Source organism: Asterias rubens, chromosome 11, assembly GCF_902459465.1.
Source record: "Asterias rubens chromosome 11, eAstRub1.3, whole genome shotgun sequence".
Classification (NCBI taxonomy): domain Eukaryota; kingdom Metazoa; phylum Echinodermata; class Asteroidea; order Forcipulatida; family Asteriidae; genus Asterias; species Asterias rubens.
Genome location: NC_047072.1, coordinates 9,421,742 through 9,441,896, shown reverse-complemented (window position 1 = coordinate 9,441,896; position 20,155 = coordinate 9,421,742). Strand labels below are relative to the sequence as shown.

Here is a 20,155-nt window from a genome sequence, read left to right as displayed (position 1 = left end):
GAATAAGTAGTTATCGTTACGACAACTCTAGGCATAGTCAATAGTTGGACCACAAGTAATCAACATTTCTTTAGTATTGGTAACCAATTAATGGTAAAAGAAGTGGCGTGGCGACGTGATCGAGGTGGGTTGGAAAGTGTGGTCATCATATACTCATACACTGCAATGAACAGGGTGTTCAAATTGACACCAAATGTGTTATTACATTTTGGGTGTAAAAATAACACTAGTTTATGCCAACACGATTAGTCGGTGCTATTTAAAAATCTTATAACGTTAATTTTGATCCTCTGTTCGGTATCTATCATGTGACAAAAACAATGGTGTCAACTTTAATGTATCGGTTGTTGCAGTGTCCATGGCAGTTTGTTTTCGTTAATATTAACCTTTAACTGAAGTTGGGTTGCCAAACCTCTTGGGCAGAAGTATAAAGCAGTCCCTAGGGTTAATCCGTAAATATCAATTGTCAACCAGCAGCAATGATTGTTATTCGAACGTGCGGTAGACCATGGTACACTCGTTTGCAAATCATTTTGGGGCTCAAAATTTCACCGGATGTTAACATTAATGAAACGAGGTCAAATAATCAAACAAGCAGTGATTTTGCAGCAATAGACCTACATACGTAGAGCTTTATAGCTCTATATGCCTACATATGGTTTAATTTCAGTAGGGCGCCCTCGCCTAGATGTCAGAAGGAGGTTGTTCATTGGCCAATCTCGTGCGCCTTATCGTACAAATTTGTGCGTTTCCATGGCTCCATAATCGGTTTACCTCTAAGATGGCGGCTCTATTTATATTGCATAGGGAAGTGATTGCAGAACAATATCCGAAACACAGCGAAAGTTCCCGTAGTTCAGTTTAAGATTGTAGCGTGAAACTACCATTGCAATTAACGTAAACCCTGAAATCCAGGGACATGAAAAGTCAAATTGTGCGACATGTTCGAGGTTGTATGGGGTTGAGATTTACGGTTGTATGTCTCCCCTTGAACTTTGTGTGTTAAAGGCAAGGTTATCGTGTGGTTTCCGTCAAAATAATGCTGATTTATAGGCAAGAGTACGTACAATAAAGTTCACTTTTCATTTGAAAGTTTCAATGTTGAACATTTGCCTGCCGGCAAAAAATAAAGTTTTATAAACTCCAGTACAGATTGCGTTGTATTACTTTTGATTTAAAAAAAGGCCGCACACATCAAAACTTATTCACTATAGGTGTCACTTGTTTTGATTTATGTGGACATTTTTGACACAAAATAAAAAAAATTCCCGTATGACGAATGCGGTGTCGACATGCCTTCAAGAAAGGCACGAATGTATACAAGATCAGTCCTTATGTAATAAAAACAAATGTAACTTGTATCCTGCTCATTGTTGCCGCGCAAAAAGTTGCTGGCAAACTTTCCGTATCCTGCCAACACTTCCCTTTTCACCCTTTTTTACAAACAAAAGTTCTCATTTTAGGTGAAGAGATAATAATTATTGTATTTCATTACCGGAAAAAAAAGTGGTAGCAGGAACTTGTTCAAGTTGCTTAACAAAATTATCTGTTATTAGGTAGCTCTACGAACCAGGGCCCAGGAAGGGGAGTTCCCGACACGGGGGGGGGGGGGGGGACAAAGTCCAAAGCTTTTGCGGCAGTCTGTGTGAACACATTGCTCCCCCTCCACATCCCTACCAGCCCGTTATCTCAAACCTAATCAATGATAATCTAATGAATATGATAAGCAATGCTTTACATCACATAATAAAACCATTCCACCAGAAGTACAGACACCTTTTAGTATTCCACATTCTACATTCTACTAGCGCATACCTTGGGGATTAACAGGCTTTAAGTAAAATGCAACAAGTTAAGCAAAATATGCAAGGTTACACACATGGAGCTACAATCCCGGCCAAAATGCTTGGGCCACCCTTTCCTGAAACAACAGTTCCCTGTAAAAAACCCAACCCAAAACACCACTACCCCCATTGACCCAGCAATAAACACTCTCTGCCAGTCCCTCACCCGCCCCACCCCCCCACCCCACCCCGCCAAAAAACAAAACACCACTACCCCCATAAAATAATCACTGTTAAAATTAGACATTCACTTTGTTTGGACATTCATTATCTTTTCAAAGCGTTCTTTGCATGTAAACATTTTTCCAAAAATCACTCAGACAATCCCGGCCAAAATGCTTGGGCCACCCTTTCCTGAAACAACAGTTCCCTGTGCACTTCCCATTCACATTCACATTAAAAACATTTGCCCGCCCCCGGCCCCCCGCTCAATGTTGACTGAATTCGGAAGACAGTCGGCAAATGGAACCAACATTGAAAGGGGGCAGGGGGGCCCAACGAGATTTGGCCGGGATTGTAGAATGAAATTGGATACTTCGAATTTATTCTTGTCTTCCAGTCTATCATAGACCATGGAGGAATAAATAGAAGCCCATAGAGTAAGGACAGATGAGCAGACCAACCTTGTTCCAATGCTAGTTCGTAAAACTCACAGGTGCCACATGGCAATGCAACTTAGGGCTCAACTCCCGGGGGCCTAGTTATGTACACCTTTTAACCTTGTTCAGAGACGCGTGGCATTGTAAAGCGATACTTGAAACATAATAACAACAACATAGGAGTACGACATAAACTCAGAGGACAACAAAATAGGCATGAAATGTACAAATTACTCACAAGTGCAGATCTTCAAAGAAGTTATTCCAAGCTCTTAACGGTGGCACACTCCAACTCTTTCGGATAGCACTGAAGTTCGGTTCTCCGTTACTTTCGCAGGGCAATAAAGTCCAATCCTTCCCCTGGGTAAATGCGGTGATCTACGGCGATAGTTTGGGCCACCGCTGGGGGAATCACACGGGGGAATTTTGCACCACTGTACCTTCTGCTTCCACGGGTCCCGTGGGCTGGTCTGGCGTACGAATCATTGGTGCAGTGTATGCTTTTATTTTGGGAGATACTACGGAGCCCCAAAGATGACATCGATGGACTCGGTTGTAAATAACATCAAACAAATTCCCACACACAAATCATACGTAACATAATGAATAAACACAAGAATGTATTAAATGGTTGAAAGGAACTTGACTGTATCCGCCACTTTTTTAAATCGCTATGAAGTGAACAGTATATAATTTCTCAAATGAGAGCCTTGTTGCGATGAGTGAAAAATGGTGGCATGTTACGTAAATTTTCCCCCCTTTTGCCACAGAAGAAGGGAGTGGGCATGGACTTGTATTGAGATACTTGCACTGTGCTGGGGGAGGCACGGGTTGACAGTGAGTAAAGCTTCGTACGCCAAGCATCTTGGCATAGTTGGAATGACTGCGGCGTCCTGACCGTAGAGGGCGCACAGTCTACGACCAAACTTCTTTCCTGGTTTTTAAAAGTCACCTTAGGGAATCCGTAGCACATCGTCACTCGACACAGGTTGTAAAATTCATACGGCAAATATTAGCTCTTTTGGGTTATCATTAAAGATGAACTCAAAGTTCAGAAAATGTTTGGTCAAGGTGACGTCGGCAAACCCCATGGATCAGCTATTGTTTGAGTATGTAAGCTGGAATTTGGTTGGTCCAAACCAATTGTCACACAAACAATAGCAATGAGAACAATCTGGGGTGGATTTCACAAAGGTAGTCCTAACTTAGGACCAGTCCTATCTCTTAGCACTGCCTAGGACTAGTCCTAAGTTAGGACTACCTTTGTGAAATCCACCACTGTAGAAGTTGTTGATTGGAACATGGAGAAAGGAAATGTTGGAAGCTCTTCTCGGCCTGATATAAGTAGATACTTTTGTTACCTCTGTGGAAGAAATAATGGGTCTTTGCTCGTCATATTTAGGCATTGGGGCTATAAAAAGGTAACCTACTCTCTTGTCTGGTCCTTGCCATATGAGTTTTCAACCTGTCGATGAACACGCGTACCAGTTTTATTGTAGAATCCAAACAGAGAGTTTCCTGTGTAAAGTTTCGTATGTGAGTTCATGGTCGGTTTTTAAAGCGTAAAGTATAATTATTATGCATAATCTGAAGTATCACTTTGGAGCTTAATATAGAACACTCACCTTTGGACGTAATGACCTTGGAGACAAATTCAATTTCATATAGAGCTCCAATCACCATAAGAATTCGATGAACTTAAAGGCACTGGACATTTTTTTGTTATTGCTAAAAATGCTGGCATAAAAGCTTACTTAAACGAGCAAAGGAGAGCTGTGGATCGTATCAAACATTGTGAGAAACGGCTCCCTCTTGAGTATTTAACGTAGCTTTTGAAAAGGAGGCTGGAGATAATTTCTCACCAAAATATTTGAATATGAAAAGAAGACTCACACATTTGTGCAACAAGGGTGTTTTTCTTATATTCTTTTCAAGCAACTTTGTTGACGATTTCACCCCAAATTGTTGTTATACTATGCATATATTGAGATACACCATGGAGGTAGAATGGATACACCAAGTGAGAATACTGGTCCTTGACATTACCAAACGTGACCAAAGTGCATTGAAAACAATTCGATTAGTCAGATTGTAAGAATTCCATTACAAGCTAATCAAATACCATTTCTTGTATTGTTTTGACCAGTTTCCTTCCGTTTTAAAGTGAAGAACCTACCCAGTTACTCAGTAAGCTGCTAAAGTATAAGACCCCGTCCTGCCCTTTAATATAATTTACAGGTAATAATAACCTGACCTTTGCACCTAATACATGGGAGTTATAATGTGGAGCACGATGAATTGTATAATGTTATAAAATGTGGTATAAGGTTTGTTGTTAAATCAGGTGGAAAAATCATTCATTCGTAATCGTTTCAATGTGATATAAAACGTCTAGCCTAAAAATGCTTTTACATGCCCAAGGGGTCTAGTGGGCCATTTCTGGGTCTGGTTAACCCCCAAACTAGTATAAAATGGGATATTGAACTAAATTGAACTGACACAAAAATTGATACCAGCTAACAGATTATGTGCTAGTTTGACCCATTTCTGCGTTTTTTGACACAGATTCAAGGTCATATTTACCGAGAAGTGGGTCACGCCCCCTGAGGCCGAAACCGTGTCAATTTCTGACCTGGCAGTTTTGAGGGTCATCTATTTTTTTTCTCCAATCACACCCGTTATTACCGTGTTAAAAAAACAACTTATAGACCCGCCATGAAGTTGCACGATGTATGCAAAGATTGGGGTAACCTGCCTGTATATGACGCCATTTAATTGAAGCTCCTATGTGAATACCTCTCCGACTTTTTAAAGAAACTTGCAGATGAGAGTAAAATTGTGTCTGAATCTATGTGACATCATTTATGGGTGATTATCGGCATATTGGTACATTTAAAAAAACCTATAGCTGTAAGGCACTAGCCTACCAGTAATGCCATCGACATTTATTACCAACTCACGGTGCTGAAGAGGAAACCATTTAAAACCATGATACCGTAACACGTTGCAAAACTGCGGTGTTCTAGTTTGATTCTCTGTGTGTATATTTCTATACCTGTGGCATCACCAACAAGTCATTCCCATTACCATGCCGTTGGTGAAATTAAAACACTGTGTTGGAGTTGCCATTTATCAGATTCATAGAGATTCATTTGAAAACCCCAGTTGGCAGAGCAATAAAAACATAAAATTTACAAAAGCATTACGTGTGCCCATTGTTAGACGTTATACAATCTCAAACATGACAACGCAGTATTTCTTATAGGTTGAATCATACATAAGCCAGTCCCAGTGTGTATTATCACAGCTTTCATTTTTAATGGGCCCATATTTTGATTATCTTTTTATGATTGCCTTCAACCACTTAATGTTATCTTTGGAAGCACACATTTGAACCAATAAACAAAGATAAAGAGAGATGATTTCGCTCCTAGAACGGACTGACACAGAAGTATGATAGTTGTACGATACCACTAAACGGCTTATCAGTGAGCGGGTAAATAGTTAGAATTAATTAAAGGGACTGTCCATAGACTCCATATTTGGTGTAGATTTGCGGGAGACTTATGTACATGATGCATGCAGTCTGGTGCTGAGGTGTCGTAGACCTTAACTCAAGCCGTTAAGTGGTGTAATAATCTCCAAGTGAGGTTTTAGCGCGTCCGAGTTCATTGGGCCCTGAACCATTTCTGGGTCACGAAAACATAAGTTAATACGAGTCAGCGAGACCTATTTTGAGTTAGATAAACACAAGATCAGTGTCAAAAGGACCTGGCAATGGGTGAAAACGTACACAAAGTCCAAATTAAATTCAAATCTACTGTATTAATTTATCACCGTTTCCCATTGAAAGAAAAGAAGTAGATATTTCATCAAAGGAAACATTTTTTTTATACAATGAATCAACTTTTGTGTTAATCTAGATGCGAATAAAACCACTTACATGTCTATACTCTGATCATCTGCTAATTGAGTTTCATCATCTAACACTTTACTTCGGGCACAAATGTGTAATAGGAGTAATAACAATGCAATAAAGGTAACACAAAGAGAAAATGATTTCATGATAAAAAATATGAGTTGCACAAGGTATGCTCAATAAAATATTATCTTAAAACTCAAAACTTTATGTTGATATACAGCCACTAAAAGTACGATGGTTCATAAAAAATTTTTTCGAACCATAATCTTTTAAAATCTTTAAAAAGTAGAGAAAGAGTTGAACTTCCCGCATTTTGGGGGTATCTACATATACAGCAAGAGAAGGACATACAATAGCATAAATATCTATCTATTTTAACTCTAACAAATTGATTGTATACATCAATTCTTTGTAGTCACTTTTTGTCACTGCGAAAGGGAAAACAAATGATTGCAGTGTCACAAAGTTTACCCCGCATTTTCTAGCCATTCTGTAACTCCATGTAGGTGTCTGTCCGCCCATTCGATGTTGGACTTTATTTCTACCACTGCCTCATCGAACTGCGTCTTCCAATCCTCTGCATCAGGATGATCTTCAAAAAAGTGCTCCACCTGTTGAATATTCAAACAACGACTGACCTTTGACATTGTCGTACGTACAAGCATTGCGCACATAGTACATGCAGCAGCAGACAAGCCGCGAAAGTACTACAGTCACTGTTTGTTGCTGGAGTATGTAGCCAACAAATTATACGTCACATCATACCAGACCAATCATAACGCAGAAATTGAAAGCTATTATGTGACTGCAAGTTTATTCACTGATGTTTTAGGTCTGTGATGCCAGTGCCAGTGTTTACCCTTTGGGTAGACTGGTCCCCTGTCTGTTCCCTACCTTTTAGGTTTTTTTGTTATGATCCCATTTCCCCTGTTTCACTTTAAATAAGGGCTCGTCTTTAAAAAAAAGACAAGCATATTTTTATGTTTTGATGTGAGCAGTCATCGTCAATTAACCTACCTCCATCAGTTTCTCTCTTGTGGTGAATCCAGAAGTGGTTTTTCCAATAATGTTCGAGTAGGAGTATCTGCTGTGACCAAAACTGCAAGAAACATAAATGCAATCAATTGGACCATATTAATAAGCGTCATCTACCGCAGTTCAACTTTGGAAACCGAGTAGAGTTTACGAAGTCAAGCAAGCTGTCAAGATAGATACCACGATGTACTTTACATTTAACATGCAATACATTTAAGAAATTATTCAATTTGACTTACTTCTCCAAGAAGAAGCCCACGTTAGACTTGTAGAAGTCCCAAGCCAGTTCTCTTCCCAGTGGGTTAGCGGCAACTCCCGCTAAGGCTGTGCCTCCGTGACCTCTACTTGTGATGCTGCTGTTGAGTATCAGCTTCAAGTACCTTCATACCAATAATTGAATAAAAACTGTTAAAAGGGTCTTTATAACTTTTGTAGGACAAAAGACACAATGTCCACAGATTTACACTAAATTTACACAGTTTGAAGATAATGATAGTAGAAAGCTTTCCTGAAAATATTACGTGCTGAGGTGCTGTAGTTTTTGGGAAATGAGTAAAACAATGTCATAAAAATAATTTTCGTCTCATGAGACGAAAATTATTTTAATCATTTACAAACCTATTTTAATGACATTTTTTTACTCATTTCTCAAAAACTACAGCACCTCAGTAAGTAACATTTGAAGGGAAGCTTTCCACTATCATTATCTTTAAACCCTGTAAGTTTAATGTAAATCTATGGACATTTTGAAAACGTACCCAAACCTTTATAGCGATGGGATATCAAATGATGTGTTGTAGCAAATGTTCAGCAAGTTATGTGCACGGAAATTGGGAGTCGGAGTTGTTTGGTATAGCCGAAGTTCGTTTTTCCGGTTTTGGCGGGGTTTTTTTAAGGGGGGGGGTGGCTGGGGGTAAGGGGGGTTAAATTCAGATTCTTATATAAAACGAAAAGGTACTCACCGGCTCAATGTAGCCTCGTCCCTGCTACACGCCAAGGCTTCACTGATTGCATAAGCCCGTGATGAATCAGTGCTGTGGTTTGAATACACCATAAAAGCATCATCCCAGTCGGCCCGGCTGCCCCCAGCAATGCCCGCACAGAGGACGTTGGTTTTCATATAGGGATGTATACTGCAACAGAGTGTATGGCAAAAACTGTATCAGTCACACAAAGTATAACTGGCACGCTCTTAAATGAGATATAAATCAGAATTGTGACCCACCCCGCATCATGACACGCTTTGGCGATGGGGTTTAGGTTTTGTCGGTCATAGATCCAACACTTTGGAACAAGCTATACCTACGTACATTCAGGTGACACCTTCATTGGTCACTTTTAAATCATTCTCTTTTTACAATCTGATAAGTCTGGTTAGAGCCTTGCTCAAGGCAGTCGATTTATTCACTCTGGTTATGTTGCGACTATTTGTGACTATGAAATATTTCATACTTACTAAAAGTAGGCATCCGCGAGCCATTGTCTGAACAGATCGGCAGCTGTTGATGTGCAGGTTTCAACATTGTACAAACATGCAATGGCAGTGATACATGTTCGCATCTGCCTGCATAGGTGAGCAAAAGGTACAATACAACAATGTCAAGTGAGAATTCAAACTCTGGTGAAAATAAAGAGTGATTGTTTGATGAAAAGACACGAATTAATTGCCGAATTGTCTTGAATTTAAAAACTAATGTCTGTCTGAAAAAAATACATACAAACGAATGAGAAGAAAAACAACAGCAACAACAACATAATTGTCTTCCAAATTCCTCCATCATTCAATACTATTACAGTTCATTGCAAAACCTTTAAGTTTACGAATATTTTGCAAACATTTGTTTTTATACCCTTTATAAAGACTACATGTGCGCCGTTAATAAATGTACTTTGTTAAACTTTACAAAAAGGACATTAAAGTTGAACTAACTCCTCAATGATGTCGCCCTCTTCAATCTCCCACCCGGTGACGTCATAAATTGGGGTGACCAGATCTTTTATGTATGCCTGAAAGAACAATTTATAAAGGTTAAAAGAGATGAAACTTCACTTAACTCGGAAAGAAACTTTGAAGTGTTATTCTTCTCTATAAAATTAATGAATTTCTCAAAATACACTCTAAAATCTCCAGAATTGACCAGAGGATTCTAGGGGGCATCCTTTTGTGTCAGCTACAGTTGTTACAAAGTCAAAGTCAGTTTGACCCATTTCCCGGTCACTTTGACCCATATATGAGTCAGGCCCTAAGGAGCTCGGATCCGGTAGTCCGTAGAGTGCACATGTTGAGAAATACTTTCATATTAATTATGTCACAATTGAGGTGTTATTTTTGAAAACCTTTATTCTCATGAATTTGAAGATAAAGTTATGTTTCATATCTCACCTCGAAATTACTGAAACTGTCTGACATAATCAACTGTTCTCTGATGAATCTGAGGTTAACGGTCAGCATAAGCCACGGTACATATTCCCGTTCGTCTCTGAAGTATGAGATCAGCTCTAGCACAATGGCCGTGTTTATCTCTCCAACCTTGGCGAGCTGGAAGGCATCGTTGACAATAGAAGAACGACTATCCGTAGATATTACCTGATATTCAAAGAGGAACATAAAATGTTACATTTTTGTGACTTTTGTGACCAAGAAACACATTGAATGATGTGATCATAAAATATGACAAAATATATATTGACACGCACAAACTAGCATATATACCCAGGTGATACTTGTGTCCTTAAGCAAGACACTTCGGATGGGACGTAAAGCCGTTGGTCCCATGTGTTGTGTAATGCATGTAAAAGAACCCAGTGCACTTATCAAAAAGAGAAGGGGTCCGCCCTGGTGTTATTGGTTGTGACTGCTGTATGCGCTGTAGCACCTTGTAAACATACAAGGTGTTAAATAATTGGGTCTCAGAGTTCATCTCTGCTATAACCTATCTTTCTAAAAGTTTGTATAATTATAGGTTTATAATAAAGTTACTAAATGCTTGCTAATTTTGTATAGCTTGCATAGTGTGTGTGGAAAAATATATTGCAGAACTGAACTGAATTGAAGCCCAAATCGCAGTTTGGAAAGGGGATTATTAAGTCTCACCTGATGATTATCACTGAGCTGCTTAGCAAGAAGTTTCCAGTTTGTTTCGTCATAGTTCACGTGATAGAACCCTCCCTGATCAATATTCATGAGGAGCCAGTCAGTATCTCCACCAATATCGTCTCTCTCTATCGTTACTATACCAACAGATCATTACATAACCGACCATGAGCTTCAATTCTACTAACATCAACTTATTATTAATCAGATGATACTTTTTTTTTTCATTAATTCATTTTAGTTGGCATAATTAAAAGTTAAACAGTTATGTGTAACCATTGGACAAAAGTAAAGTTGTTTTCTAACATTTGTTTTTATAACGGGTATGGGTAAAAGGGTTCGTTCCAGTGGCTGTATCCCCACCCCCCCCCCCCCACCCATGGTAAGTAAATGAAATGAGGTAAATGGAACTCTTATGTATCAAGGAAAGGGCTCAAATGCAAGGCTGCTTTTAACTGTTTATTCTGGACAAAGACAATTAACAGTTACAATGATGTTGACGTTGGCATATGCAGATGTGTATAGAAAATCCTCTCTTTTTATGAAAAGATCGTCGAATGTGTCTAAACCCATCACCTACCGTTTGTTGTTGGTGACAACCATTCTAACTCCGGTGCACTAAAGTTGGGATTGGCTGATGTTACGTATACCAGAGGCACATACCATTGATATCTGTCAAAAAGTACTTAAATTGTGAATGATATAACTGAAACCCTATATTCAAACACCGAGAAGAATTTGTACTACATTTGACAATTGTCCAATTTATATAAAGGAAACAATGACTAGAACTGTCATATACTGGATCACAGTTCATTGAGTGTGCGCAATTCAAATGTTTATTAGAGAATGATAAACTGGCCGTTGCCAGCTTGGTGTTTTTTATCCCCTTGTGAGAGTTTCTCGAGATTCCTTAACGCAAAGATCATCCAGAAAGCCCGACAGCCAGACAGACAAGCACTAAGTTCGAAAAAGTAGGCAAAAATCGAAGCTCTAGATGGAAATAATATGAATACTGAAACTCACCCCAAATCGGGGAAATGCGTGGCTGTGACATCAGTGGTCGGGTCAGTGAGAAATCTTTTCTGAGATGCCGTAGCTGTGATCTTATCGTCACCAGAGTAGCTTCGTGATATCGTGATGACTGGATGACCAATTTGTGACAACCACGACGTCATGACGGTTCCTAGGTCCATATCATCTTCAAACTCAAGGTTGATGTTGTCTTCTATGGCTGCCTGAAATATAAAATAATACTTGTCTACCAAACAGTTATTGGTAACTGTGAACAAGCTAAAAACAGAGTCAAGTCTCTGTACCCGTAAAGTTAGTCTTGAATTATAATCTACATAACAGAAGTGTTTGGTTTTGAAACATTTTGTTGACACAGTACGTGAACATGTCACACTCTGATTAAGGAAGTTCTGGGTACCAGATCATGAAACTCAGACTGATGTCGTCACAATAATATGTTTAAAGGGACTGTGTCGTCGTGATCAAGGGAGGCTTGTATGGCTAGTCATTTTGAATATGCAAAAGTGGGTTGTTTAAAGTCACCTGGAAATAGATTTTTTTTTCTTACAAACATAAGAGTATATGCTTACGAACAATAAAACAATTTTTTTAGTAATTGTTTGTCACGATTTATATGTTTAAAAAATATATAAAGTTGTTTGGGGGGCTGACTCCGCCTACCCCTTTTGTGACGTCAATCGAGGCAGACTTTGCCTGCAATGCGTATAGTAAACACACGTGCAAAGTACATGTACGTCCAAGTCGTGAGTTGGTACATTTCAAAAAGTGTTGTTCTGCATTCAGCAGCAATACACCTGGTCCGGCACTGCCGGAAAAAAACAAAAACAAATTAAACGTACAAACTCACGACTTGGTCCGTACATGTACTTTGCAATTGTGTTTACTCTACGCATTACAGGCAAAGTCTGCCTCGATTGACGTCACGAACAACGCCCTCTCGGGTCGGGGTCAACTCTTAAATTTGTAAATAACATAAGAACTGATTTTTTAAAACCTTAGTTAACTGTTTATTCACATTCCACTCATCAAAACACATATATTAGTGACAAAAGCTTTGTTTTGAAAAAATACCAGTTCCAGGTGACACACAATTTCGATTTTCTTACGTTTTCCAAATGGATCCACAGATCGCTATTCTCTATCGAGTCGTACTGTGCTGCTCGCAATAAACTCTACATGACAAAAATAAAAACACGGGTAATGTAAATAACGACAATTAAATCATTATGTGATGTGCAGTGAGACCATTGCCTGGAAACTGTGTAAATTGTTTAGAGATGTATAAAACCATTTACTCAGCCAGCACCCCAGCAACGGCGGCGCGTCGTTCCGCACATTCGAAGTGCACGAGTTTGTTTCATTCGCAATTGAAATCAATCCCCAATGTGTTTCCCAATATTCAAAACGCAAATGACTTGCAATGTCTAGGTCGTTTATCTGCTGGAGATTGGCACCGCGAGATCGACTATCCCTGGGAACGAAGTTGGTACGAAAAGCGACTCGCATTGTGTGGAGGTGCGTCAATTGCTCAATTGCTGTATTGCATGAAGTCAGTGTACAATAATGTCTTTGTCTTCTATCTGTGCCGTTAACACCCAGCAGGGTGGATACGTGCGCATTACAAGTCTTATTTCTGTTTGTCTAAATTATCTGTTATTCATCTTGTAGCTATCTACTCATCTATCTATCTTCATGTCATGCTGAACAAAAGCACTTCAGAATGTGATTTGTTTATAGTTGCTTTGCTACAAAGCAAGATGAGTGTAATAAACTTCAAAAAAATCAAACATCTTGCTGATATTTACCTTCAGTCCCTTCATGAGAGTGCTTTCTCCAAGAAAATATTTGATCATGCGCAGAAGAGATGCACCCTGCATAAAGGACAAAGAATAAGTAATGGGCGTTGGATGTCTTGAGCGTATTTTTATGCTTTACATTTAAGATTTTAATGTCCCAATTAATGGTAAGTTATCTCATGCTTGAGGACACATGTGCCACAACGGGGACTGGAACACAAACTCTATTGGTCAGAAACTCCAGACCTTGAATCAGATGCTCTAAGCCAGGGTAGACACTCATCCACGACACGCTACCATTCGATTTATCAAAGCACATTTAAGGCACAATATTTTTTACAGATCATGGCAACAACTCCTCAACTTACCTTACTGTACGTGATGGTGTCAAACATGGACATGATCTCTCTTGCTCTTATGACTTCTGCAACGACCGGTCTCGAATCGACGGTACCATCAATGAGCATTGAAGTGCGGATGTCGAACGCAACAAATTTGTCCATCTTTGAAAGTAACAGAGAAGACAATTAGTGTTTGGAAGGTATTTTGTTTTTCATTATCAGCAGGATATTTAGAAGCCTCTTGGCAGCTTAAATATTTAAATATGTGTCTTGACTATTCAAATATGCGTCTGAAATATTCTAAAATGCGTCTGTTATAGTCAAATATGCGCATGGAATATTCAAATGGTGCGACTGGAATATATTCAAATAGGCCTCTGGAATGTTCATACATGCGTCATGAATATGCAAATATACGTCTGGAATATTCAAATAAACGGAAAGGTTTAAGGGAACGTGTACCTCCAACATAATTATATATTTACCGTATAATAATTATATTACTTACCATTACGAAATTGGGTTCAAGTGCAGCTGTAATGGGATACTCAAAGTATCTACTAATCCCTTCATTCAACCAAAGCTCATCCCACCATTCCATGGTAACGAGGTTGCCGAACCACTATAAAGATAAACAACAACAAAATCAGTTTGTTAATTACTTTTAGAACAATAAAAGTATCACAACCTCGTTCCCAGTAGTGTAGGGTCTTGCTAGTGAGCCATAACCAGAGAAAACCTTGCTCGCCGACGATAGGTATCAATACGACGTGCTGCCCATGAAAGCGTGGCTCCCCCATTCCCTCCAAATTCTTAATGTTTTGAGTATTTTATAAAACGCCATTATATGGATGTACATGTATACGTTGTGTCCGATTATGTCGTTGGTTTTGTAAAACCAAAAACAGTCCCCATCCAAAGGGACAGGTTTAAGAACTATGTAGCAAGGGAAAGGAACCAGTTAAGTCTGCTGCCACCTAGCGTTCTAAAAGTCAAATACCACTTGCCTGATGTACCAACTCGTGGGCTATTGTTGTGTACACCATTTGCTTCTCGACAGCCGTTGTCACCCCTTCCCGAACCAGCACAACGTTGCTACGGTACGACACCAAGCCCCAGTGCTCCATTGCAAGTGCAGGAAACCGAGGCAAGGCTACCATATCTAATATATGAAAAAACCGAGTACAAAAGGCACGATGAAACAACAAACTAAAGATTTTTATTTTTCGTTTACGAAAAACTCAATCCTAAGTATATACATTTGCATTCGCGTGGTCAGAGCAGAGTAGAGCAGTGTGGCAACCAGAATAGTTCTACTCGGAACTCTTGCACGCTTGCCCCTTAAACTAACATCGACAAAATGCAGAAATAAAAGGTTCTTGTTACCTCATTTAACCAACTGAAAATTGGTTAAATCAAAAGGCCAGGGCAGTGCATCTGTCGACGGTGGTATATGCTGGATTTATTCTCCAAAGCCCAGTCCATAACGGTCAACAATATTGTACTAATAGAGCAAAAAGTAAAGGCGAAAAAGAGTGAAACCATGGTTCTAAATCAGATACAAATCTTACCAAGTTTCGCCATGGGATATTTAACCTCCATCCCAAAATAGTCATCGAGAAAATCCAGTATGGCCGCTCCCTTCTCAAGAGCGTAGTCAGTTTGGTTGATCAATTCCTCTGGAGCCCAGACACCGAACTGAAAGTAAAACAACAAGTTACCAAACAATTTACGATTACGGCCGACAACAGGCAACGTTGGAAATCAATTTTTCTAAACTAATTTATTAAAGGAATGTTTTTGATTTCCATATTATGTTTTCTTTGTCTTAGCTCTCCATACGCTGGGGATTCAACCTTTCTTCTGTATTTCCCTAAGACTTTTTCAACACTTCTTGCTTTGAGGTGAGTCTCACTTAAATTTGATTTAGAAAGCTTTCTGAAGGTGATGTTGGAACGATTGGCGATTTATTTATTCGTTCAGGCTTCAACAAAATAAAAAAACAGACACATCAACAACACTAGTAATAGGTACTGCATGGTTTACAATCAAACAATCGGACAAATGGAAAGTCGATCAGAGAGCAATCCTAAACGCCTTTCCCCACGTATCAGCATTTCTTTGGAACTCTTGCCTGGTGCATGTTATCATCCATTCTACATTCTAGACCGTTTTAAGTTGAAAATTAAACCTGAGCTCCCTGAGCTATTTGAATTTGTAATGTTTGGTTCTTACAGCTTCTTACCTAGAGTGGCGTTTAGCCTTGTTTGGGTTGAGTTTCATTTTGTTTTAAAGCGTTAATTTTTCGGCAACCAGCATACAATAAAAAACAAAATTCTTATAATAGCACATTTTTACAATAACCGTCTCAATGCGCTCTTTGTGGCCATAAACATCCATTTAATCTTCCTCAGCTCCCTGGGGAGGGTAACCAATCACTCCGGTGGCTTTTTTCAATATCAACCTCTACCCTCGCAAGTACCAATTAATACACCTGGGTGAAGAGTAGCAATTATAGTAAAGTATCTTGTTCAAGGACATAAGTGCCACGACCGGGATTCGAACCAACACTCCGATGACTTAAACTACTCACTTTGATACCGTTTGCTGTGGTTGTAAACTTGGCTTTATAATCACTAATGACAAAACACACGAGATACGTCGACATTTTAACCGTTTCTACAAACGTAGCTCTGATCCATCCATCACTGAGTACTTCATCGTCTCCACTCTTGGCCGAGTTGGCGAGGGCGTGATACTCGGGTTGGTGCTCCAGGGTGATGGTGAATGTGGCTTTCATGGCCGGCTCGTCGAAACACGGGAAGGCTTTACGGGCGTTGTATGCGGCGAATAGTGTGGTTGCCATTATTCTGAAATTAAAAATATCAAAACTAAATCATTACAGAAATCATTACAAATATATATATACTTTTAATTTAAATGTATGTTACACAGCAGTAGCATAATTTTTTTCTTTAAAATAGGGTCATAGATTGGTTGTTGTCAAAGTAACTAAGCGCCAATTATAGGATTTTTTAAAGACAGGTTTTACCATCAACATCTGCAGTGCTTCTTGCTAAGTAAGTTTTTTTTGTTGTGACGAGGTGAGGTTTGCGGTAGCACATGTGTAATTTTCTTTTGAGTAGTGTTGGTTCTTTAAAGAACCGGTGGTTGACAACTCAACGTTTCGATCAGTATCCTCTGATCATCTTTAGGTTTTAAGTTTTTATAGACGTAGTTTTAGAGCACCAATCTGTAGACGATGTGACCTCTGACGTCACACGAAAACCACAACATGATTCGCGCGCCTACCGCCGGGCAAAACCTTTGTGTTTTGGCAGCCAGCTAGAAAGTGTATGCAATCTTAACATGACTACGTGTCTTTTTGCCCGGCGAAACATGACGTATACAGTGTTTTTTCAACAGAGGGCGGTTTGAATGTAAACATAGGTCACATCGTCTATAAGTATCAATCTATATGACCTTTAAGAATCAAAGTACCTTTGCTCCCCATAGTCAGTGCCATGGTATGTCAACCAATAGAGACCTTGTTCGTCGCTAAAGAGCGGGCCATTGAAATCCAGATACAGATTGTACCTCTCACCAGCAACCAAGTACGAGTTTAGTTCCACCACGAGGTACTCGTTCCCAGGATACAGCCACTCCTTGGATATAGTCGGTGAGTGACCCCCGGCAGCGTGGGTCAACACGACACCTTCTGTGATGTTGAGTCTTCTCGTATGGAGTAAAATGACGTCAGTCTTCAGCTGACATTCGATGAGAATGTTGACGGATCCATTAAAGACGAACTTAGTCAGGTCAGTTCGAAGCTTGAGGTCATAGTTCACGGGGGTCACATCTTTGGGGAGACGGAAATTGAGCCAAGGACCGGATTCATCCCTGCGATGTGAAATTTTTTAAAGTATGAAATCTTGACAACTTTATGTTCCAGTTTTTTTACGTATATTATACTGACTAGGATTAGGTTTACACCAACAAGGGCCAAATCTCATAAATCTGTTTAACAGAAAACGATGCATGGCAATTTTCTGGAACTTTAAAAATAGCATTTCGGGCTGGTAGCACGTTTCTGGTCAGCAAGCTTTGTCTGTAATTAACAAATTGTGTGTACTCACAGGCTTTGTGAGGATAAGATCTAAGTGGGCCGATGTCAATTGTATACGCACATAATTTTCAGCACGTCAAAACTAACCTTCACAACTGTGGAACCTGGGATAAATTTCACAAAGAGTTAAAATTGATTTTAATTGCAGATGAATCTTAATTGCTAAGCAAAGTGTGATGTCCCAATACAAATCACTATGGCAATGATAACAACGCATCTTTAAGATCCGAAGTGCTTAGTGAAATCGAGCCCCGACCTCCCTATTTAATAGATGGAGTGGTCCAGTGAAGAGTATCAAGGTGTCCTCCAAGGCACTATACACAAAAGTGAAATAAATAACGTGTGCAATAACAAAGATGTTTAACAGAAGTATGATGAACACATTCAAATTCAATACTTACACAGCAGCCTTGAGCCACCGAGCAACATCTTCGTAGTTCTGTTCAATCCATCGGATGTTACCCTTGACCACCGCAACGGCCCCAGTAAGAGCACTCTGACCAGTCCCTTGATCGGGATGATCTTCTATGAACCTTTCCAGCTGTTAAATAATAATAATAAACATCTTTGTTTAATAAATGCCGATGATGGTCTCTGGAATAGAATTGTTGCATCTATATATAAAATCATGTCTCACCGATTGCAGCTCAAAGGGAGTGTTGAGATGGGACGTTACACCGCCGATTATTCTCTTCAGTAAGAAAACAGTATCGCCGTATCTGCATTAAACAAAATAGTTGATGGAAAGGTATACGTTTGGTGACCACTCTTAAAATTAGTGGCAATGATAATTTTTTGTTAAAAAAGCCTCAGGCAGCGTTTGTATGTAAAAAGCCATTTTGAAAGTATTCACGCCCTAATTACGCCCTAATGTGGTTGTGTAAAAAAATTATATAAATCGGTTTTGATGACTCAAATTTTTAATCTGAGAAGCGTTACTGTCAGTAACATTTCTCAGATTGTGTATTCTAATTTAGAATTATTCTTTCTGCATGACATATTATTCGCTCCGGATTTTCGGCGATATCTACAAAAACGCGACCTCAAAAACAATCGAACAATTCCAAGCAGGTAAATATTTCTAAAATATATGATTTTTTTAATAGAATATTTATAAATTCCATACTAAATCCAATACCCACCACATTGTACTAATTTTTAGCATTCTTTTAAAAATAAGAACAATATCTAACGATCGAAGCCCATCATGCTTGCCAATTTAGGAGGTAACGTATACAAAACAGTTGTTAACTTACACAGTTCTGAAGAAGTCCCAATTGGCCCTAAAGAAGTCCCAGGCTAAAGGGAGCCCCACAGGGTTACCAGCGACGGCAATAATGACATCTACTCCGTCCTGGGATCGAATGGTGCTGTGATCTAGAGTGTAGTGTAGAAACCTACGTAATGAAAAATACATTCCAAATGAAATAATACAGTTGTCGTTTTGAATTCTTCGGAAGCGTATTGCTGCCACATGAATATTTTTTTCCCTCCCTTATCGTGTACGTACACGATAACTTATCGTGTACGTACACGTTTACTTATTGTGTACATACACGAACAATTCACGTTATCGAGTACGTACACAATAACTTATCGTGTACGTACACAATGAGTACCAAAAACGTATTGTGTACGTACTCAATAAGTGAAAACTTATCGTGTACATACACGATAAATTATCATGTATTATCATGAGTTCTACGGAAGCGTATTGCCACCACGTGAATATTTTTGTCCCCTCTCTTATCGTGTACGTACACAATAACTTGTCGTGTACGTACACAATAAATTATCGGTTCATACACGAAAAATCCAATTTTATCGTGTACGTACACGATAAATTATCGTGTACGTACACGATAAATGATCGTGTACGTACACGATAAATTATCATGTACGTACCCTTGGGGCAGAAGAAGTTAGCAAGGTTTCAAACATCATCTCTAGCCCGGTCATGGGGTCTCCAGTAGTTTTTGAATAAATTGTTTAATTAAGACTATGTGCGTCCTGTAGTGCACCAAATATTAAAGAAATATTTGACTGCCCCTTTAAACTATGCTTGACGCCTTGGACTGGGCACCACTATGTCAGAAAATATTAGGGAGGTTCAAAACTTTACAAAATAATTATCTCTAGCCCAGTTATGGGAGAATCCGGTTTATTACAGCACACTTACAATTATTGCAATATTGACTGCCCCTTTAAGTTATGTTTTACGCCTTGGACTAAACGGAAGTAAACCTCGATCTTTTCCTCCATATCACACATTTAGAGAACATTCAATAATTGATGGAGCAATGCGCTCAAAAACGTTACCTGAAAACGGAACGAAGTATGAAACGCAGTATGTGTACATACAT

At 39.2% G+C, this 20,155-nt stretch overlaps 2 protein-coding genes across 2 annotated transcripts in view; both read right to left on the bottom strand.

Moving 5' to 3' along the window:
• The window catches only part of LOC117296681, a 48,045-nt gene extending 45,188 nt beyond the window's left edge, over positions 1-2,857 (bottom strand). The window contains exon 1 of the mRNA XM_033779711.1: positions 2,682-2,857. The gene's annotated coding sequence lies outside the window, so the exon portion shown is untranslated. The remainder of the gene's footprint in view (positions 1-2,681) is intronic.
• A 1,627-nt stretch (positions 2,858-4,484) lies between these two features.
• Positions 4,485-20,155, bottom strand: part of LOC117296680 — a 28,747-nt gene continuing 13,076 nt past the window's right edge. Inside the window, exons 18-38 of the mRNA XM_033779710.1 lie at positions 19,049-19,189; positions 18,430-18,511; positions 18,194-18,333; positions 17,168-17,566; positions 16,260-16,536; positions 15,238-15,364; positions 14,674-14,828; positions 14,175-14,288; positions 13,694-13,828; positions 13,335-13,400; positions 12,636-12,701; positions 11,521-11,732; positions 11,075-11,166; positions 10,495-10,631; positions 9,784-9,987; positions 9,331-9,407; positions 8,857-8,964; positions 8,363-8,533; positions 7,640-7,780; positions 7,383-7,464; positions 4,485-6,976 (exon numbers count right to left, since the gene is read on the bottom strand). Coding sequence (XP_033635601.1) covers positions 6,833-6,976; positions 7,383-7,464; positions 7,640-7,780; positions 8,363-8,533; positions 8,857-8,964; positions 9,331-9,407; positions 9,784-9,987; positions 10,495-10,631; positions 11,075-11,166; positions 11,521-11,732; positions 12,636-12,701; positions 13,335-13,400; positions 13,694-13,828; positions 14,175-14,288; positions 14,674-14,828; positions 15,238-15,364; positions 16,260-16,536; positions 17,168-17,566; positions 18,194-18,333; positions 18,430-18,511; positions 19,049-19,189 — 3,070 coding nt within the window. The 3' untranslated portion in view covers positions 4,485-6,832. The remainder of the gene's footprint in view (positions 6,977-7,382; positions 7,465-7,639; positions 7,781-8,362; positions 8,534-8,856; positions 8,965-9,330; positions 9,408-9,783; positions 9,988-10,494; positions 10,632-11,074; positions 11,167-11,520; positions 11,733-12,635; positions 12,702-13,334; positions 13,401-13,693; positions 13,829-14,174; positions 14,289-14,673; positions 14,829-15,237; positions 15,365-16,259; positions 16,537-17,167; positions 17,567-18,193; positions 18,334-18,429; positions 18,512-19,048; positions 19,190-20,155) is intronic.